Raw genomic sequence first — 23,498 nt, forward strand, 5'->3', positions numbered from 1 at the left:
CAACTTTTTACTATAGATGCTGCTTATGCAGCATCTATAGTAAAGATAGAATGTTTAAAAATAATAAAAAAAATAAAAAAATGGTTATACTCACCTGCAGGCGTCCGTTCCTATAGATGCCGGTGTGGTTCAGGACCTTCGGTGACGTCACGGCTTGTGATTGGTCGCGAGCGGTCACATGAGCGGTCACGCGACCAATCACAAGACAGTGACGTCATCACAGGTCCTGAACCACACCATCTATAGAAACAGAAGCGGCAGCATGCAGCGGTGAGAGGCGGGAACACTCCGGGGACATCGAAGGTGAGTATAGGACTATTTTTAATTTTAATTCTTTTTTTTTTTGGCCAATTATATGGTGCCCAGTCCGTGGAGGAGAGTCTCCTCTCCTCCACCCTGGGTACCAACCGCACATAATCTGCTTACTTCCCGCATGGCGTGCACAGCCCCGTGCGGGAAGTAAGCAGATCAATGCACTCCTAGGTGTGCGGAATCCCCGCAATTCCGCATTTTTAATGAACATGTTGCTTTTTTTGCCACGATGCGATTTTGTTGCGGAAAAAATCGCAACATTTGCACAAAAAATGCGGAATACACTGTAAATAATAGGAGGCATAGGTTAGCGTTTTTTTCGCGTTTTTATAGCGAAAAAACGCGAAAAATCCTGAACGTGTGCACATGGCCTCACACACAGAATAAGATTAGATGCATGGCTCAGCAGTTAGTATCACACAGGAGAGGATTAGATACACAGCTCAGTTAGTATCACACAGGAGAGGATTAGATGCATGGCTCAGCAGTCAGTATCACACAGGAGAGGATTAGATGCAAGGCTCAGCAGACAGTATCACACAGGAGAGGATTAGATACACAGTCAGCACAGTAAGGCTAAGTTCACACTGCGTTAGCAGCAGCCCGTTCAGCACATACGCTAACGGGCTGCTGCTAGCGCAAGTGCCGGCATTTGCATCCCGCTAGCGCAGATAGAGCTCTGCTAGCTCTATCTGCGCTAGCAGTGACGGACCCGGAAACGCTGCAGCCCATGTCTCAGGGTCCGTCACTCAATGACGGCACATCGCTAGCGCACGCCCATTGTGGGTGTGCGCTAGCGATGCGTCCGCCATTGCATTCAATGGCGGCGTTAACTGACTACTTTACACCGCGTTATGCCACGGTGTAATGTAGTCCGTTAAACGGGTCACACTAACGCAGTGTGAACCCAGCCTAACACACATGGGAGGAGATAACTGCTCAGAGTTCATTATTTTTGCGGATTTTCTGCGTTTTTCCCGCAATTCCATGCATCTGGGAAAAAAACGCACAAAAAAGCATCAAAAATGCGTCAAAAAACGCGTCCAGTGTCCGTTTTTTTGTCAGGAAAATTTCTGCAAGAAATCCTGACGTGTGCACATACCCTGAAACTGGAGCTGACAGCACACTGTGAGCTCCAGGAAGATGGCGCCGATCTCCTGCCTCTGCTGTGGTTTGGACGGCTCAGGGGGCATGGCCAGATCACAGCAGGGAGAATCACAATGATAGTAATGGGGTCGGACGCCGACCGCAGCCTCCTATGCCCAGGGCTGCCGTATTTGCAGAGTGTAAGTGTCATGCAGCTACACTTACACTCCCGCAAAGCAAAATGGCGGCGCCCAGTGGCTGAAAAAAAATGTTAAAGTTAAAAAAATTTAATTTGTATTAAAAATAATTGTTTAAATAAACAATCATTTTTAATACAAAAAATAAAATGCGGCACCTTCCCTTTAAGCTTTTTTAAGAGGTTCATTTTGTTCTTGATTCCTTTTTTTTTATTTCTAATCTTCTGAAAGAAAGGTAATAATTAGCACATACTGGATTATCAAATGCCAGAAAAGAGGTTTTTGGTTGTTTCTCTTTCCCCCATTTTTTATAAATATATATATATTTTTTTCCTTCTGGTAAGAACCATTTGCTTTAGTTTCTGGAGTCGTTATTGAGCGCCGCTGATCTCCGGATCATTATGTGCAGAGAACAAAACATGTTTTACTTTCTAAAGTGTTCTGGTAAATCAGTGCAAATTATCATCGATGATCTATTTCCTTTTTTTGATTTATTTTTTATTATGATAATTTTTTTGCACATTTTGCTAATGTGCGGATCAGCGGGGAGCGATTAATTATAAAAGCCTTGGGATTTCGGCGGCTCGGTGAAAGCTTCCACAACACATCCTAAAAGCCGGCTTGATTACCCCGGGTAACCGGAGATTGGGATCGGTGCTTGCCAAGAGCTCGTCAGCACCCTCTTTATTCTTATTTTTTATTTTTCATAATATTTTGAGTGCTTGGCAAAATTGGTATGAAAAATCGCCAACTCTGATTTCCCGGGTGTAACGGGGACAGGGATTCGCTGGGTCTGTCCTCTAGCAGCAGAGATCTGATGTACGGCCCGTTACCCACTGTGGTGCGTCTGTGGTCTACCGATACACGCCGCTCCTGCAGGCCCATTACTTGCTCTCTGTAATCTAACAACCCTTTTAATTAATTAACACTATTTTTTTTTGTCAAAATCAGCGGTTGCAGCATTGGCTTCTGCTGTTACTATCGGTGTCTGTGGTTTTGAATGGGTCTGTCACCTCTGCAGAAAACCACATCACTTTGCCTAAGACGCAGGGATTTGTTTTTCTTAAAGGGGCACGAAGCCGAAAATCTATCGTCTTTCCATTTTCTATGCAGTTCCATTCAAGTGTAAAAAATACGTCTTCTAATCGCCGCCTTATGGCTGATGTCTCCATAATCTATGGAAATCTGATAAGACTGGGACCTAATGCTCGCTTGGCCAATGGTCAACATGTATTTTGGTTGGGGATAGGGGGGAAGCGGGTGCCAGGCAGCTCTTGGAGACCGTCCACCTCCAGAAAAATAGAAGTGGCTGTTGAACTTCATGGCCAATCTTTCGCGCCCCCATCAAAGTCTCTCAGAAGGCCCCAATTCATGTAAAATGGTTAGCCGACCTGGCCAAAATCAGTGGGTTCAACCAACTTGGCACCAATTTGGTGCCTGGCCAAAATCAGTGGGTTCAACCAACTTGGCACCAATCTGTTTTATGGCTTCTTTAACAAAATCAGCCTTGAGGGTCAACTCGTAACTAAAATCCATGTTTATCTGCCCTATTGGGCACAATGACCTAGAAAAAGGAGGAACTGCTCTCCGGACCTTGACCTGCTCCTATCCTGGTGGTCGGCCATTGTTCACACTGTTCTGTTATTTTTTTTTTTTTTTTACCTTTCCCCACAATAAAACAAATTTGCCGCAGTCAATTCTGCTGCATACATTAAAGGGATTGTCGTTATTAAAGTTCCCTATTCTGCCAATCAGTCAACAAGCTCCCACCTATCACATTTTATACGTGAATTTCTAAACCAAAATCTGCAGCATTTTTGCAAAACTTCTGCACTTAGTTACACTGCTTTATAAATCGTCTTGTTATTTTAAAAAAAAAAATGCATCTAACAATGTCGGATCAGAGGCTTATTCTTAGCAGATTTAGGGTCTTCAGTGGAATAAATGGGTAAGATCAGCACCAAAATGGTGCGTGTCCACAGAAATAGACATGCTGACATTTATTTTTTATTTTCTACATAAACAAAAACCTATTTCCACGCAGATTCCTGCAGCCAAAAAAGTAGCATATGGATGAAATTAAATTTACTTTGGGGAGAATGTAAAATTCTGATGGTTTTACGTGTGGAAGATCTGCACCACATATGTGTACCTGGCCTTGGGGTATTTTACACCGTTTTTAGGTATATTTTGCTGTGCTTTTTGCTCCCTCGTCAAAAACCACGGTCTCAAATCCTTTTTTTTTTTTTTTTTTTTGTAGACTTTCAATTAAATTCACTGGGAAAACACTTTTTTTTTTTTTTTTTCCTCTCTTGTAAAGGTTTTCGAAAAAGTTATGTCCAATTTATTTATTTTTATTTATCTAATTTCTCATGGAGTCAAGACCAAACTTGTCAAAAAGCTTCAAAATAAAAAAAGTTTTTTTAAAAAAAAGCACCAAAATCCACGTGAAAGCTAGAAACGTTGTTGAAAAACTGTGCAGAAATCTGACTTGCGGTTTTTAATTTAAATCCGTCTCATTCTTCTACTTTATAAAAAAAAAAAAAAAAAACAGCAAAAATCTTTTACGCTCAATTTTACTTTAAAGTTTCTGGTTTTTTTAATCTCCTGTCAATTGAAGATTTCCTTCTAGTTCTCTCGTGCACAAGTCATGGAGGTGGAACGTTCCCGTTTCCAGCACATGTAACATTTCAGCTTGTGTCCATGACTGTACTTTTCTAGGAGGATGAAAATTTAATGGAAACTCCGTATTGGACGCATTTTAATTTATAGCGTCCGAAGGCTAATGCTGCAAATAGAAGCTTCTATAGGAAATAGTTTTCATTTTTCCATTTTACCCCGCCGTGTTCTCTCGGGGGTCGCGATCGCCTCCATCCAGGCAGGTATAAGTGCAGAGGCGCATCTGTGATGGAGCGCTCTGATGATTTTCTATGATTGATGCAGAATTTCAGCTTTTAAATATATGCGTAAAACAGTCATCGGAGCAAGTCTACGGGACTTGAGGATTGGAGGGGTCACATCCGCGCCCCCGGGTTGGGAGCGGCCACGACCTGTGTAATAAATCGTTAGTATCACTTTTAATGTTCTTGGTTCTTTCCCATTTTTAAAAATTTATTTACCCATTGCTGACATGACAGGGGCCGGCGGGGTTGAGGCTGCCTACCGACTGCTTGCTTTTCACCGGTGATATACGGCTCTCCGCCACCCATGCTTACATATGTAAAGCATCCAAAGCCAAGACCGGAGATGGCGACGGCTGATTTAACACCTTCGGAGCAGAGCTATCCCTGCCCAAAAGACACCTAAAGGGTTAAGAAGATGGAACCGTCCTTGGATGGAATCTAGTTACCGTGAAAGCCTTTTTAGCATTGATTTCATAACAGTCTTAATTTAATAGATCCGTCATTACCGAGAAGTCCTGGGAGTCGGGCCTAGCTTTCCAGGTCACCGACCTTTTAATTACAAACCTTGCTCTGATGGTCAGGTTATCGACTGGATGGCTTCCAGCTTGCCGGGCCTCAGGATGCAAATGCCAACTCTGCACCTCCTCCCCAGGCCCCTGCTGCAAGGGAAAAAGAAATGCACCGAGTACACCGCTCGCCCTGATCATTTTCCCCCTGCAGTCGTGGAGTCTCCTCCTTATGTCGCACTGACCGTCCTGCAGCCACAAAACAAAAAAAATTTTGTTTTTGGGAAAAAGTTGCATATTTCTTAAGCTATTCCGCTGCAATACATTAGGGTCCCCTGCTTGTTCAGTGTCTGCACACTTTCCTTAGAGATTTGCACTTTGCAGAACCCCCTACCTACTGTCTCCTTCCCCACTATCCCGTAGACCAGTAGTGGGCAATTAATTTTCCCAAGGGGCCACATGAGAAACCGTGACTGTGGGGGGCTGAATCAATAGGCTGAAATTAATTCTGCTCAGTATTTATAGTAACATATTAATTATAATTATTTTGTATCACATAATATTGAGCGGAATTAAGTACGCAGACATCCCCCTATATATCGTATGAGCCCTACATTCAGTATGAGCCCCCACATAGCCTCCAATACACTGCTCAAAAAAATAAAGGGAACACTAAAATCCCACGTCTTAGATATCACTGAATTAAATATTCCAGTTGTAAATCCTTATTCATTACATAATGGAATGTGTTGAGAACAATAAAACCTAAAAATAATCAACGTAAATCACAACTAATATCCCACAGAGGTCTGGAGTTGGAATGATGCTCAAAATCAAAGTGGAAAATGAAGTTACAGGCTGATCCAACTTCAGTGGAAATGGCCTCAAGACAAGGAAATGATGCTCAGTTGTGTGTGTGGCCTCCACGTGCCTGTATGACCTCCCTACAACGCCTGCGCATGCTCCTGATGAGGCGGTGGATGGTCTCCTGAGGGATCTCCTCCCAGACCTGGACTAAAGCATCTGCTTACTCCTGGACAGTCTGTGGTGCAACGTGAAGTTGGTGGATGGTGCGAGACATGATGTCCCAGATGTGCTCAATCGGATTCAGGTCTGGGGAACGGGCGGGCCAGTCCATAGCTTCAATGCCTTCATCTTGCAGGAACTGCTGATACACTCCAGCCACATGAGGTCTGGCATTGTCCTGCATTAGGAGGAACCCAGGGCCAACCGCACCAGCATATGGTCTCACAAGGGGTCTGAGGGTCTCATCTCGGTACCTAATGGCAGTCAGGCTACCTCTGGCGAGCACATGGAGGGCTGTGCGGCCCTCCAAAGAAATGCCACCCCACACCATTACAGAACCACTGCCAAACCGGTCATGCTGAAGGATCTTGCAGGCAGCAGATCACTCTCCACGGCGTCTCCAGACTCTGTCACGTCTGTCACATGTGCTCAGTGTGAACCTGCTTTCATCTGTGAAGAGCACAGGGCGCCAGTGGCGAATTTGCCAATCCTGGTGTTTTGTGGCACATGCCAAGCATCCTGCACTGTGGTGGGCTGTAAGCACAACCCCCATCTGTGGACGTTGGGCACTCAGACCATCCTCATGGAGTCAGTTTCTAACCGTTTGTGCAGACACATGCACATTTGTGGCCTGCTGGAGGTCATTTTGCAGGGCTCTGGCAGTGCTACCTCTGATCCTCCTTGCACAAAGGCTGAGGTAGCTGTCCTGCTGCTGGGTTGTTGCCCTCCTACAGCCCCCCCCCCCAATCTTCTGATGTACTGGCCTGTCTCCTGGTAGCGTCTCCAGCCTCTGGACACTACGCTGACAGACACCGCAAATCTTCTTGCCGCAGCTCGCATTGATGTGCCATCCTGGATGAGCTGCGCTACCTGAGCCACTTGTGTGGGTTGTAGAGTCCGTCTCATGCTACCACGAGTGTGAAAGCACAACCAGCATTCAAAAGTGACCAAAACATCAGCCAGAAAGCATTGGTACTGAGATGTGGTCTGTGGTCCCCACCTGCAGAACCACTCCTTTATTGAGGGGGTCTTGATAATTGCCAATAATTTCCATCTGTTGTCTTTTCCATTTGCACAACAGCATGTGAAATTGATTGTCAAACAGTGTTGCTTCCTAAGTGGACAGTTTGATTTCACAGAAGCTTGATTTACTTGGAGTTATATTCTGTTGTTTAAGTGTTCACTTTATTTTTTTGGAACAGTGTACATTATGGGCCCCTATATACAGTGTGAGACAGTGATTGGCGTCATTGTGAATGGCCGGTATGTGTCGCAGAGACAGAGATTGTCCTCTGCGCTGTAAGCCCGAAATTTTGTTTTTCTGAGACTTGTAGTTCCACAAGTGTTTAGTTATAAGGGGGGCTTACAGGGTTAGTTGGAGAGCTGGGTGGGACTGACTAACCACACATACCTCACATCTATGGGGGTGGTTACAGGTACGTAATATGACCATGGTTTGGGTCACATGTTCTGAGTGTATGGACCTGAATGGTCAGAGGGTAAGGTCCTGGATGGCCTATGTGTTGGAAGATCCTGGGAGTAGGATCGGATTCCTGGAAAGCACATGCTGAGGCCATGGACCTTAAGGCCTGTGTGTTGGAAGGTCCAAGGACTGGACTTCCTGAATAGCACATGGAGAGGCTGTATGTGTAGAGTCTGTGACTGCACTGCGTTGGGGAAGCTACTGTTCCTTCTGTGGGTCTGGAGTGCCCTGGTCACAAGGACAGTGATCCCAGTAAGGGCTCATTTCCACTTGCGAGGAAAACGGACGAGTGCAATCCGATAAAAAATCGTATTGCACTCGGACCAGTGTTATTCAATAGGTGTCTTTTCATTTGCGATTTTTTTTTTTCTCAGCCGAATTCGGACTGAGAATAAAATCGCAGCATGCTGCGTATTGCTGCAATTCCCGGACGAGACTCGCCAATGCAAGTCAATAGGTGCGAGAAAAAAAACGCATGGAATACGGACCATCCGTATTCCGTCCGTTTTTATGGATACCTTACCATTCTGTTGCATAGAACACTGTAAATAAGTCCTGTAAATGTATAAAAATAGTTGCAGAGAAAAAAAACGGATTGCATACGGATGTCATACGGATGGTGCGATTAAAAAATCGCATTGAACTCGCTTGACAATCGCTTACTTTTCATCCCTTTTTTTCGGTCCAGATTACGGGCCATTTTTTCTCTAAGTGGAAATGAGCCCTAAGGCAGCTTTTCTCAGGAGAGAGGACTGACAGGAGTCAGCATGTGGAGCAGGAGCTCCTGTAAGGTAACTCCAGATAAAGGAGGTTATGGGCAGACGAGTATCTGCCAGTAGAACTGACTTTAAGTGCCTATGATGTTCCATGAATGTTTATGAAGGTTGTGGTCACCCATGGTAAGTAGACAAATGAGAAGTCCGGTGTGTTTAGTGACTGTGAGTTGAAGTCGTATAAAATGTGATGTAATGGACTTTACGTTATGCTGGTTGTGAGTCTAAATAAACCGGAATAGACGTTCAGCGTGAGCCCCCCACGTAGCCTCCTACGTTCAGCGTGAGCCCCCCACGTAGCCTCCTACGTTCAGCGTGAGCCCCCCACGTAGCCTCCTACGTTCAGCGTGAGCCCCCCACGTAGCCTCCTACGTTCAGCGTGAGCCCCCCGCGTAGCCTCCTACGTTCAGCGTGAGCCCCCCGCGTAGCCTCCTACGTTCAGCGTGAGCCCCCCCCGCGTAGCCTCCTATGAAATTAACTTCTTAAAAAATAAATTAAAAAAATCACTAAAACTGACTTTCATGTGTAGGGAAAAGGATTGGACATACTGAGTTTCACCATGCCTAATCCTTTGGTGCTGCAGAAAATTGTAGTAATACTAGGGCTACATGGCAGTTTAGGCCACGACTGCTGTAGCGCTGCAGCAGTATTTGGCTCGGTGCCGCTGCTACTTTGCTGCACTATAGAAGTAAATGGTGCCACGTTGCGACACCGCACTGCCGCAGGAAGGAAGTCGCAAACAACGAGACTTGAGTTTTGTGCAGATTATGCGTGGCGGTAGTGTAGGGGTCGCAATGTGGCACCATTTACTTCCATAGTGCAGCAAAGTAGCAGCGGCACCGAGCGAACTTAGGCTGCACGACCGCTCGTCTCGGCCATGTTTGTGGTGCAGCCCGAGCCTAAAGGTGACCGACAAATCCATGACTGCACTTCATTCTAAAATAAATGGAATAAATGTTTTCTTTGTGGATATTGTTTTCCTGAGTTATGCGGGATGGCGGCAGTGATGGGAGGAAGGTTCAGTGCTGCCGGTCGCCGTCTCCTCTTTATCTGCTGCTCACAGATTTTCTGTCAGTGAGAAATGAGCTCGTTGTCAGAAATGTTGTCGTGTAGTGACGTAGACTGACAGGCGTCAAACAAAGCTCCGGCATTGATCTCCCCTCTGCCAGCAAAGGAAACGGGGAGCAGGAAAATTTTAACTGATGGATCGATTCACCGACTCCGCGGCACAATGCAGGTGACAAATCCGAAAACGGCAGTTCCTACTAATGCAAGCCCATTTCACTCAATTTATTTATTTGTTTTTTTCTAACTTCCTTTAATTTCCTTCTAAAATATATATTTATTTATTTTGCAGGTTATTTATCACGCTCTATTTTTTTCCCCTTAGGAATAAACTCTTTCAATTACTATACATTTCAATAAAATACATAATTTTTATTATTTTAGCCTTTTTTTTTCCTGATATTCTGAGCATTGCTCTCATCTAAAGTAATCCGAAGATTGAACGGTGACACAGGCTGTTGTTGCTGCAGTTTCCCTATTATCCCTACAGCTGCCCTTACAGCTCCTAGCAGAGTAGTCTGCAGCTTTTCCAGTAGCGTCCTCCCAGGGGTGTGAACACGGCCTATGCTTTTAGGGTGATTGCCCATGTTATGTAGGATCCATAACAATACACCAATAACTGGGGATAAGCGGCTCCCAATATCTTATGCTGCTGATTTTGGAGGAAACTGTAAAGAAAAAAAATGTGACTCGTTATTTTCCTCTGCTCTTAGTGCTCCAGGATTTGTAAAACTTTGCAAGCGGGGGTCTCAACCTTTGCAGTATTTTGTGCCCCTGAGAGCTATTCCCTTGATATACACACATCAGAGAAAACCCAGACTTTATGAAGTAACATTTCACAATGATGCTCTACAGCTGCTCAGTCTCTACTATGCTTTACACTGCAGTTCAGCCTGCACACAGCCGCAATATAAAACCACAAACTCTGCAGGACGTCGGCACGTATAGAGCAAATCTCTATTAGGCTGTGTGCGCACGTTCAGGATTTTTAGCGTTTTGTCAGCGGTTTTCTGCTGCAAAAAAATAATTAAATGAATTTTTTTTTAATAATTTTAATGCATTCCACAATTTTTGTGCCCATGTTGCGTTTTTTTCCACAAAAACAACGCATCACGGAAAAAACGCAGCATGTTCATTAATTTTGTGGAAATCTGCAGATATGACGCTATATTATTGTATTGGGAAGCTCCGGAAAAAAACGCACAAAAAAAGTGAAAAAAAAAGCGAGCAGATTTCCTGCGAAAGGAGTCCGGTTTTGATCAGGAAAATTCTGCAAACAGTCCTGAACGTGGGCACATAGCCTAACAGAATAAGCAAATTTTATTCTTTATAAATTCTAGGCAAGAATAAATGGGGATGTATTCAGTCTGATTTAAGAAAAAAAATATGGAGTCTCCAGCTGGAATATTGTGGGTCATGGAACGATTGAGAAATAGAAAAACAGAGCAAATCCTTCTAACTAAAGCCTAATTAACCAGTGACATGGATCTGTTCCCCTGTGATTGATGGCGGCTACATAGACCCGGCATGGCGGCCATAAGCCAATAAGGCTGCTTATATTGGCCGTGGTGGTCTCTGGGTGGCAATATACCGTGTGACTGACTGGGGCAGCATGAACCTCTGTGCCCTGCAGAATATTGCTGCCCACCCTGTACTGTCTGGGTAAGTGGTGACCGCGGGACGGTGCAGTCAGCGGGGGTCTTTATCCCCCTGTCCGCTTTGCAAAACCTCTTCCTATTTTCAAGTCCATTACTCCCTTACTTCTGTGAGGTTTGGGCTCCCAGTGGATGCCGCGATGATAAATCATATTTTTTTTTTTTTTTTTTTTAAGATGGAGAGATGAGTTTGCGAGTGCAGGGGGCAGGCGGGCGCCCCCTGAGATGTGTATTTACACCAGGTACGTCTCTATTAGGATGAGAATAGATGCAGGGGCGCAGCTGGGCCCGGCTGTTGCATCAGGGTCTGCGCAGCTCATCTGCTCCAGGTGTTGCATCAGTATGCCAGGGCTCAGCGGAATGACATTGCTTCATGCTCTGCTCCGAGGGGACGACATAATGAAGTCTGTGCGAGGACCATTACCGAGCGCCGCATTAACCCATTATTTATAGCAGACCTTGCTAGCCCGTTACTTGATGGTATTCCTGAAAATGGAGTATTGCACAGTCAAAGCGCACTGGTCCTTTCTTGTAGCCGCTCTCTCCTGAACTCGGGACCATCCTGTGTTCACTGTTCCCGCTGAAAATGGGTTTCCTAGCGATTAACCCAATTTGGGTCTCACCGCTGGGACCTCACCGATCACCAGGACTTGTGTTCCCATTCTTGTGCAAGACTTGAACCAGGAGGAGGCGCATGGAACGGCAGGTCGCACAAGGTGCCCAAATTCTGGAGATTGCTGAGCGCTGCGCCCCGCTGTCTCCGTCGGCGCCATAGACTAGAGTGCAGCGCAGCTTACGTGCTCGACTTGCCATTCTTTTAAAACCCTCCTGGCCACAGTTTTGCACCATAGGGAAAATGAAGGACTTGACCCTCTTTTTGGGGATCAGTCGGGGTCCCATCGGAGGGTCCCACGCTATTCTTTCCAATAAAAGGGTAAAACTCAGACCATTTTCGGATCTACCGTACGTTGTATGGCAGTCTTCCACACTTGTTCTTGACTAGCTGATTTCTTTTTAAAGTGTGTTTTGTGCCCCGGGGAGGCGCTGATGACACCACCTCTTGGTCTTGCACTCGCACCTTAGCACATGTGTTGCCATCTCCAGCAGTTGTCTCCCTGAAGCCAATTGGTTTTTGTTTTTTTCACTGAGACACTAAGCGGCAATTATTTAGTAAATTGACAAAACCCAACCTGTAGTTTGTTTTGATTTTGTATAAAGGTATAAAAAAAAAAACAAATTAATAAGACCGTTTGGGTTCCAAAGGCGTCCTTAGATTCCACATTTATCAGTTTTCTCCGATCCGGGAATTTTACAGTAATTTTTCTGAATATTTTTTTTTTTTTTTTTTGCAACAAATTGAATTTATATTTGTGTAAAATTTAATTGTGGACTCAAAGTCATCTGATATAAGGCTGATGCAAATCCTGAGTGTAATATCCGGGAAAGCTGGTTGACCACCAGTATCACTGCACTTGCTGCTTCTTCAGTGGCTCCTACCAAACTTTCTAGACTTCTGCATAGTAAAATCTATTAATGTAGCAATACACCTCTCCATAGAACTTTGCAGATTTGCCTTTCAGGACCTAGCTACTAATTTCTGTCCTGCCTGTTATGAAAAAATAAATAAATAAAAAATCTGGGTTAAATTACCGTACATTGCGTTCACACTAGCATTTTGACGGTCCGTTCCACTTTTTTTAGGGACTGACTGAATTCATGCGCAAAATGGATCTGTGGCAAAACTGACAAACGGAAGCAGTGAGACCTCATTGATTTTTGGGGTCCATCAGCGTTCTGGTTTTTTTTTTTCTGCCTGTTTCTAAAAATCCAGGCGAACCCCATAATAATCATTCCGGCCCCTCTTTTCTATTTATAGTGGATTTGTTTTTCTCATGAATTTTATTTTTAAATGAACGGAAAAATGGAACAAAAAAAAATGTCAACATCGGAATTCAGGAAAATGTGACAACGATGCTGTCATTTTGGTTAATTGGCTGCAAATATATTAATGTTTCATTCTCATCTTTTGTGTCTATTCTATGTGGATTTTAAATATATACATATATATATATATATATATATATATATATATATATATATATATATATATATATATATATATATATATATATATATATTTATTACTATAGATCTCGCTGCTGTTGTGCAAGAGGGACGGGTGTAAAAACCCATAAACAATGTGATATATAATATTTTTCCCTCGCCCCTTTTAAATAAATACCGATCAGCTTTATGTTCAGAGACAATAGGAGCCGTTGGCTTAAATTTGCAGTTTACAGTATTTATGGCTGTAATATGAAGGTGCTGGCATCGTAATTTCATGCCCCAATGAGAAGAGCAAGGTCGAGGAGAATGCCTCTATCCACATCTGCTAACACACTAACTCATAAACAAGAGCCGTCTGTATCAGGTAGCACAGAATCCGCTCGCCTAATGAAATACAGCACAGCTTTCCATTACTGTTAGTTTTTACTGTGTCGTCATTACGTGTAATTTATGTTTAAAAAATTCAATTTTATACAGGGCTCTGGGAAATAGGGGTCTTAAGGGTCAGCCGGGGACTTTTAACGGCTCTCTCGCCCTGCATGCTCTCCCAACTCAACCTTAACCCTCTCATTACCACCGCAGCCCGAGGCACCTTGCTCCAGGGGGCTTGTAGTGGGTGTAGGGGGCTGCGTACCGCATTGGGTACAGTAGCACCCATCAATATGGTGGTAAATGGCTAATGAGGTGACAACGTAATTTATTCCTTCCGATGAGGCCAAGTTTAGGAGGAAAGTGGTAACAGATATTGTAGCAGAGCTGAGTTTGTCATTTAACACATCCAGTGCTGATGAAACAATGTGTGATTTTTTTTATTTTTTATTTTTTTTTTGCATAGGACTGCAGGAAAACAGACTATATACCGTAATCATTGCTAAGGACAGACAAAATGCACAAATGGTACAGCTGATGAAGGCACAATATCAGCTCTGCTACATCTGTACATTACAGCAGGTGACCCACAGACATCAGATCTGGGCAATAAAAATTCATTGAGCTTTAGGACCCAACAAATAGTGTAGAAAGAGATCACGGACACCTGGATAAGACTCGAATATAAAAGTCACCGATACTGATCCAAAAGCCATGAAACTGGCAAATGACCAGCGGAAGTTGACAAAACTAATGGTTCACATTTTCTTTGCATTCAGCTATTAAACATCATATAACATAGTTATCTACCTATCTTATTCTGACTGGTTTAACTGAGTACATACATTACTGATCCTGAGTTACGTCCTGTATTATTCTCCAGAGCTGCACTCACTATTCTGCTGGTGCAGTCACTGTGTACATACATTACACTACTGATCCTGAGTTACATCCTGTATTATACCCCAGAGCTGCACTCACTATTCTGCTGGTGCAGTCACTGTGTACATACATTACATTACTGATCCTGAGTTACATCCTGTATTATTCTCCAGAGCTGCACTCACTATTCTCCTGGTGCAGTCACTGTGTACATACATTACATTACTGATCCTGAGTTACATCCTGTATTATACTCCAGAGCTGCACTCACTATTTTGCTGGTGCAGTCACTGTGTACATACATTACATTACTGATACTGAGTTACATCCTGTATTATACTCCAGAGCTGCACTCACTATTCTGCTGGTGCAGTCACTGTGTACATACATTACATTACTGATCCTGAGATAAATCCTAACACATTCCCTTTAAAAGAAGCTCAGATAAACTGTTATGGGTGTGTCATCAGAAATAAGATGTTCTTGCTAAATGTTATATTTTTCAACCTTCTGTATTATGAGCAATATAAAAAAAATATTTTTAGGAGACTCCTTTTTCAGTACAGCTGTGTCATCATCACAGGCAGGATTATAATGACACAAGATCCGCTATTCACAATAGGTGATATCACAGCTCACCTCCTCCTCCTGTACAATGACTGATAACACCTCTATATACAGTAGATAACACAGGATCCACCATTCACTATAGGTGATGTCACAGCTCACCTCCTCCTCCTGTACAATGACTGATAACACCTCTATATACAGTAGATAACACAGGATCCACCATTCACTATAGGTGATGTCACAGCTCACCTCCTCCTCCCTATAACTGAGCTCAGATTAGTGCGTTGTTGGGTTCAGCTCTGTGTCAGTCTGTTGCTTCTAATGTCCATGTGCCCAACTGCAAATAGGAGTCTTTAAAGGGAAGGTGTCACTAGGTTAATGCGTCCGTATCTTAGGACCACACAATATTGGGGCGGCTCTGATCACAGCTCCTTGCTGTACTTGGATATCACGTTTTTATCTGCTAGGCCTCTTAATGATGAGTTCTGTTTGACTATTCTTGCACCATTGATTGGCAGTTCTCTTACTGCACTGTGCATAGGCAGAAATCTGCCAATCAGAATAGCTAGGCAGGGTTAAGCAAGTCCTCGTGTAGAAGGTGGACCTCAGAGCAGAAACTCCTCATTAAGAAAACTCGCAGAACTGCAGAAGATAAATTCTTGTTTAATCAAATCTACATCAATCAGCCCAGTAAGTGCCCATCACTGGAATCATGGTCTCTGCCCCTACATTATGCTGCTGTCTGATGGGGCAGCAATTTCTAGTGACGGATATTCATCTAATGGGTTATTATGGCAGCTGGGATCTGCTGAAGGCCTCCATCGCTGCCGCCTTCGGAGTCCTGTGATCTCTTCGTCGACTCTATAGGAGACTGACCTTTTTCTTATATACTTAAGGCACGGATTTTTTAGGCGACTATGGTATCAATAAAACAGTCCACCCACCACTCAAAAAATAACTTCTATTGATGGTTGGAAAAATTAAAACCTTGCTGGAAAATGTTGGAAAAATCCCAATATTTATTTATTTATTTATTTATTTTACAAACGTCTAAATTTTTTATTTACATCATTCAATGAAAAAAAAAATTCTATGCAATTTTTTTTTAACTATTTCACCTGAATTTATTTTCTTTTATTAATTTTCCCATATAATGGACTGAAAAGTCATTTAAAAACAAAAAGACCTGCAATGGTTATGTATATTAAAAACAAAACAAAAAAAAATACAAATGCATCAGGAAAGACCAGAGGCGAAATTACTAAAAAAAAAAAAAAAAAAGCCTGGTCCCTAAGGGGTCAATACAAACACCATATCTTAACCATAGGTACATATCTAATGAGGCGCTCTTTCATCTTTCCTCCATCAGAGTTCTGTCCGGTGTAAAGACAACAGTTCCCAAAATGAAAGTTCGCTCTGTGGAGGCCGTGAACAAGCAGGGGGTGCTGTGGATTAATTCTATATATTCTGCTTTATATAAAGACCACAATCCAGGTGCTGAATAGTCCAGCTGGACTGTGAGGAATCCATATAACCTCCCGCTGCCCGGAGGCGCTGTCTGCAGAATACAGGCCGTATTGGTGGCAGCCTGCACTCCGCTGAGCACTTAATGGCGGTATTATCGCCTTCAAATTCTTCTATTTTATGGGACAGTTTCTAATCTCGCGGCTTCCAGTACGTATGTGGCGGCATAGTCTTATGTGTTTAGACAAGTCGATGCTCAGTTTAGATAAAGCGGAAGAATTCTACTGTACGGTAAAAAATAATACGATGGATACACGGCGTCCCATATAGCGGGGTCTGCGCCATGTAAAGCGCTGTTGCCATCCGAAGGTTGACGGTTGCTGTGTGCTGCCGAGTCCTTGCCTTGTGTCCCCTCGGTGTCTCGCAGATTATTCAGCTCAGATAGCAATCAACTGGGAGACGCGTGTGTCTAATTTGCATTAGATTATTCGAAACAAAAAAAAAAAATCTGCATTAGTCAGGCTAGTGATAAACAACGGCGAGGAGGTTATAATATCAGCCAACGCTGCAACGTCCTTCTCTCTCGGACGATCTGTTCTTGTTAACCTCTTGTCATCCGTCTGATACAAGATAAGGGGGTAGGGTACTGATACAAAGAGATATATATATATATATATATATTTATTAAATGTGCAGAGTAAAAGCTGAGACAGCAGGTCATACATTACTGAGCTATGGTGCTGTTATATGGATTACAATATTGAGATCTTTGAAGTACAATCATTGCACAAAAATAAAGGTCATGTCCTTTAGATTCATCTTACTGTCTATAGGGAGCAGTATTATAGTAGTTATATTCTTGTACACAGGAGCAGTATTATAGTAGTTATATTCTTGTACATAGAGGCAGTATTATAGTAGTTATATTCTTGTATATAGGGGCAGTATTATAGTAGTTATAGTCTTGTACATAGGGGCCATATTATAGTAGTTATATTCTTGTACATAGAGGCAGTATTATAGTAGTTATATTCTTGTACATAGGAGCAGTATTATAGTAGTTATATTCTTGTACATAGGAGCAGTATTATAGTAGTTATATTCTTGTACATAGGGGCAGTATTATAGTACTGGTAGTTATATTCTTGTATATGGGGGCAGTATTATAGTAGTTATATTCTTGTACAAAGGGGGCAGTATTATAGTAGTTATATTCTTGTATATAGGAGCAGTATTATCTACTATATAATTGTCTAAGGGTCACTTCCATCTGTCTGTCTGTCACGGATATTCATTGGTTGCGGCCTCTGTCATGGAATCCCGCGTCGCTGATTGGTCTCGCCAGCTGCCTGTCATGGCTGCCACGACCAATCAGCGACGGCCACAGTCCGATTAGTCCCTCCCTACTCCCCTGCAGTCAGTGCCCGGCGCTTGCTCCATACTCCCCACAGTCACCGCTCACACAGGGTTAATGCCAGCGGTAACGGAAGCGTTATACCGCAGGTAACTCACTCCGTTACCGCCGCTATTAACCCTGTGTGACCAAGTTTTTACTATTGATGCTGCCTATGCAGCGTCAATAATAAAAACATCTAATGTTAAAAATAATTTTAAAAAAATTAAAAATCGTTATACTGTATACTCACCTTTCCCGCTCCTCGTGACGCTCCGGTGGCAAGGATGGTCTGCGAGAAGGACCTGCCATGACGTCACGGTCATGTGACCGCGACACGGTCATGTGACCGCGACGTCATCACAGGGCAGGGCCTGCGCGAGAAGGAGGCGACAGAACTAGAAGGGGCCCTCGGAAGGTGAGTATATGCTTATTTTTTAACCTGTGACATACGTGGCTGGGCAATATACTGCGTGGCTGGGCAATATACTACGTGGCTCTGTGCTGTATACTACGTCGCTGTGCAATATACTACGTGGCTCTGTGCTGTATACTACGTGGCTCTGTGCTGTATACTACGTCACTGGGCAATATACTACGTCACTGGGCCATATGCTACGTGGGCTGGGCAATATACTACGTGGACATGCATATTCTAGAATACCTGATACGTTAGAATCGGGCCACCATCTAGTAGTAGTTATATTCTTGTACTTAGGGAGCAGTATTATAGTAGTTATATTCTTGTACATAGGGGCAGTATTATAGTAGTTATATTCCTGTACATAGGAGCAGTATTATAGTAGTTATATTCTTGTACATAGGAGCAGTATTATAGTAATTATATTCTTGTACATAGGGGCAGTATTATAGTAGTTATATTTTTGTACATAGGGGCAGTATTATAGTAGTTATATTCTTGTACATAGAGGCGGTATTATAGTAGTTATATTCTTGTACATAGGGGCAGTATTATAGTAGTTATATTCTTGTACATAGGGGCAGTATTATAGCAGTTATATTCTTGTACATAGGAGCAGTATTATAGTAGTTATATTCTTGTACATAGAGGGCAGTATTATAGTAGTTATATTCTTGTACATAGAGGGCAGTATTATAGTAGTTATATTCTTGTACATAGAGGGCAGTATTATAGTAGTTATATTCCTGTACATAGGGGCGGTATTATAGTAGTTATAGTCTTGTACAGAAGTAGAATAATGACCCTATGTACAGGAATATAAGGGCAGCTGCGTGTTACTAATCAGCATATCCTTTACCGGTATCGTTGATCCTCCATAGCTGCAGCTTTCTTGTGACTCTGTTCACTAATTGGTGTGAAATTGTCTCAGGTGAGTCTTGCATGTATATCCTTGTATGCTGTTAGCTTTTATTAAAGACCTTTTAGCGGTGACATTATTTACGATCGATACTGATGATGAGACATGAGTTGTGTGTTTGTGTTAATCATTTATGGACTATAGCAGCAATGTATTTTCAGGGTATCTGAAGTGTGGACTTATTGAATTGTGGTCGACACAAAGTTCCAGCCAATAACCGGTTTTAATTTTCGGCGTCCCTAACACTGTCGGTTTTAGGACCTGTATGGGTCGTTTACATGTCTGTCTGTTGGGTTTTTTTTCTTCTTTTTTTCGTGCTTTTTGTGTTTTTTGCAGATACAACTCTTACTCTTAATAGTAAATGTGGCTGTTCACGTGTCCGTGATTGTTCATGGACTGAATAGTTTGCAAAAATCGTGAGACATGTCCAATATTTCCAAACATATTTAAAGGGGTTGTTCCCTTTCAAAGATCATATCCCCATGGGCTCAGCCCCGGAGCGGAGTTGTTACCTGTCCTCTCTGCCTCTTATCGCTGCTCCAATTTTAGTGTACAGGCTGCAGCGGTGACGTCACTTTGACATTGCTGCAGCCAGTCACTGCTCTCTGCCACTGTGTTAAAGGTGGTTAATTGTCACACTGTGACGGTCTTCGGTAAGGAAGGGGGTCCTCAAACTGGAACTGGAACCCTAACTATCCCTGTCCCGGAGGTACTCTTGAAGGTAGAGAGGCCTTAGCCTCCAACCTTACTGTGCTCCTGTTAATCCCTGATCTGTCCCCTCCCCCATCCATGAGGCCTGGGACAGAAATGTAAGGCAAACAAGACACGGACAAAACAGGGGTAATAGAAAACCTCTAAACGTACAAAAACAATAACCAACAATGAGGAGGATAGGGACAGGGAGGAATAAACTAAATGGGACCAGGGACCAGATTATAAACACACACGTGCTACAACAACTCTACTCCAAACACTTCGCTTTAGCACTCAACACAGGAAGACAAACCTTTCACCAGCAGAAAATTTGGCCAGTTTTTACAGGAAGAGGTAATGACTAGATCAGAAGCAGCTGAAGCAGAAGCTGCATGTTTCTGACCAGCATATAAAGATATTAACCTCTTCAGCACCAGAGGAAACTGAATCCATTTAATATGGGACACAATGACACCATCTCTCTAAAAAAAGACCTGCGATTCATTATCCGATGTGACTGCCTAAATGCTGATCTTCCAGGGGGACGTGACACCCTCGTGACTAATCTGGTGACATTTTCCTGCCGGGGCTATTTGGTATTCTTTTTGTATTTTGCTCCTTTTTCCAATAATCGCTCAGTGTGCATTTTGATTTTCTTTTTATTTCTCCTTTTGTCATAAAACGTCGACTTCCTCTCCTCTCGTCTAGTAATGATGCGCGTTAACGAGCTCCCTCTTTACATAATTAGCTTTGGTTAGTTTTCTTCTGTTTTGTCTGGTTTCATTGCGCCTTACGTGAGCAGAATGAGGGGTGCCAACCTTGCAAGCACTGAAAATCCGCAGCCGCTGACTTATTTTGGGGGAAAGGGGTTAAAAGCTTTTTTGCCGCTGATGATGAGCTGGAGTGGTTGTGGGGTGGGGTGTTAAGCTTCGAGCCGTAATAATAAAACTATTGAGAAAATAAAAAAATCAAACAAATATTCACGCTCAGTGTATAAGATCACGCTCGATAGTTTATTACCCTCCTGGTATAAAAGTGTCAGTGGTATAATGGGACCCTGCCGCACACACTTGATCTTGTCTCTTCTCATCTATATTTTTGTCCCCCGTTTTGCAGGATTAAATGATGAAGAGATAGAGTTGGCGCTCCAGCAGTCGGGCACTGCCCACGATGACCCGCCCCATGTGGGCACTGCAGGCTTACCCCACCCGGGTCCACCACACCACCTGGCGGTCCAGCCCTACCGTAAGTGACATCGTAATGTCTTTACACAAATGCCATTTTTTGCATTTTTATACAGTGAAAATCTGCATTTAATTCCGAAATATCCAATGAAATTAAAATTTGCTCAGAAATAACTTTTTTTTTTTTTAATCGAGTCTGCTGCATTAACAAAATAGTTATGATAATAAACCAATTTTATGGTCCTTTCTAGGATGTCGCACTCAGAATCCAATATTTGAATTTTGCAAAAATTACTTTTTTTTCTTCTTCCTAATGTGCCCACTGGGTGGCGCTGTTAATATTTTAAATGTGATATAGTCCAGAAATAAAAATTTTCTGTACGATTTGTGCAGATTAATTTTTTTATTTAGATACTTTGTAGTTTGCAAATATACCTGGAAATGTGTGGAATCGCCTCGTAAAGGCTGAATAAGGTCTGTGAATACAATCTGTATGCAGACCACAATGTATAGACTGTTCTCTTCTCCTTGTGGGTCTCCCAATCTGAGCTTAATGCCATATACATACCTATGGGACGAGAGACTCGCTGGAAATGCGTACATTGTGTGAAATGCGCTCACATGATGTCAGGTATTGCCGCTCAGCTTCCATTGAAGTGAATAGGGCTTATCTGCAATACCACGCACAACCTGCACACAGGGGGGGGGGCGTTGGTTTGGAATGTGCTTCTGTATAAACCATTTATGTTTTCATGGCAGATCTCAGAAGTGGGACTTGGGGTTTGCAGTCTAAATTATATCAGCCAGCGTTGTTTAATGTGCTGCTACCCCCCTACCACATAGTAAAATAGTTCTGAAGCTCGATCCTAATAAAAGAAGCCGTTTTCTCATTGAAAACCGCCTGGTACAGCTCGGTAGCGTTTTCCTGAGTGGATATCGGCGCTGGAATCTGTGCAGAAACCTGCAGGTTGTGTGCGGTATTACAGCTCAGTCCTGTTAACCTCACTGTAGCGAAGGTGCAATACCAGATGTGACCTGTGGACAGGGGTGGTGCTGTTTTTTATAAAAAATAAAATAAGGCTAAGTTCACATTTGCGTATATGTGCGCAGCGCATCATACGCTAACGCATGCCAAAACGTATGTTTACGCAGCGTTTTTTTATCCGCATCAGCTTACGCATAACAGCAAAAAAACGCTGCATGTGCATGCGTTTGTCTGCGTTTTTTGCCTACGTTTGGGGCTAAACATTTTTTGTATTCAGGTATCATTAAAACTTTTGCACCATTTTGGCTTCTACCAGATGTTTCACTTGCATACTGGACTTTGATGTGGTCATAAATCACTTAAGAAAAGACAGATCAGAAACTTTCCGTCCATCAGGAGGAGCTCGCTGATGGATTCCCAGTTTACTCATTCTGTAGCCAGCAGCACAGGAGCCACAGAAAAAAAAAATCTTTGCAGAATTTTTAATGAAAAAGCAATTTGTAAAAATTATTTTTAGACCCAATTATTTGAATAAAAGACCTAAAAATTATCCCCCTCCCTCAGCTATTGCGTTGCGAACTTTGTGGGGACGGCCGGTTTACGAGCACAGTCCCCGAACATTGGGTGAGTGTCGCTTTAATGGTGACCTTTCCCGATACTTTTATCCGGGGCGACGTGCGCAGTTCAATAAACCCCTGTCAAATATCATATCCTGACCCTATTAATTAATTGTAAATCAGGACGGTTGTTTGCGCGGGGGGGGAATGGTGGAAATCATAATAGATGTGTTTTTACTAAATTAAAATGTAAATGTAATTACCCCATAGATTGTGAGTGAGGGAGGGCGGCGTTATTAATATTCCGCTTCACGGTCTCCTTGGCAACGACCTCGCCCAATCCCGAGGCATCTATTAAGAAAGTGACTGATTATATATTTATATATATATATATATATATATATATATATATATATATATATATATATATATATATAATGTATTTATTTTTTATTTTTTTTATTTCTTGGTCGATTTTTACATTAAGAAAAAAAAAAAAAGCTTAAACAATTATTATATTAAATATTGAAAAAGGTAGAAATAATAAACCCCTCAGTTGCCAACCGTTGTGCCGCTGTACCGAGGACGCTGCTTTCCTCCCCCCAGTACGATAAGAATGGAGTTAAAAAGCGAAAAAGAAAAAATGTTTGATTAATCCCGAGAAACAGGACTGATAATAATGCTGATAAATGACACTGAAATTACTTTTTGCCTGTAATTTATTACATAAAATATCTGGTGTTTGACATGCGATTAGTCGCTGGGTGCATCAGTCAGCCTGATGTGGATCTAAGCAGGAAAGTCGGAGCTGTCACTCCGGAGACTGGAGAAGCTTAAACTGCGAGGAAAAAAAAATCACATTAATTTCCTCACAGATTCGCCTAATTGCCAAGAAAAAAAATCTACAGTGAAAGGCGTATTTATTTATTTTTTTTATTCTCCTCGCATTTTCTACCGTCGTACACAAATGAGATTTGTTAGTCCAGTT

At 42.7% G+C, this 23,498-nt stretch overlaps 1 protein-coding gene across 1 annotated transcript in view; it reads left to right on the plus strand.

Moving 5' to 3' along the window:
* The window catches only part of PEX14 (peroxisomal biogenesis factor 14), a 92,821-nt gene that overhangs the window by 55,526 nt on the left and 13,797 nt on the right, over positions 1-23,498 (plus strand). Inside the window, exon 4 of the mRNA XM_077249661.1 lies at positions 20,901-21,029. Coding sequence (XP_077105776.1) covers positions 20,901-21,029 — 129 coding nt within the window. The remainder of the gene's footprint in view (positions 1-20,900; positions 21,030-23,498) is intronic.

This window comes from Ranitomeya variabilis, chromosome 4, assembly GCF_051348905.1.
Source record: "Ranitomeya variabilis isolate aRanVar5 chromosome 4, aRanVar5.hap1, whole genome shotgun sequence".
Taxonomy (NCBI): Eukaryota; Metazoa; Chordata; class Amphibia; order Anura; family Dendrobatidae; genus Ranitomeya; species Ranitomeya variabilis.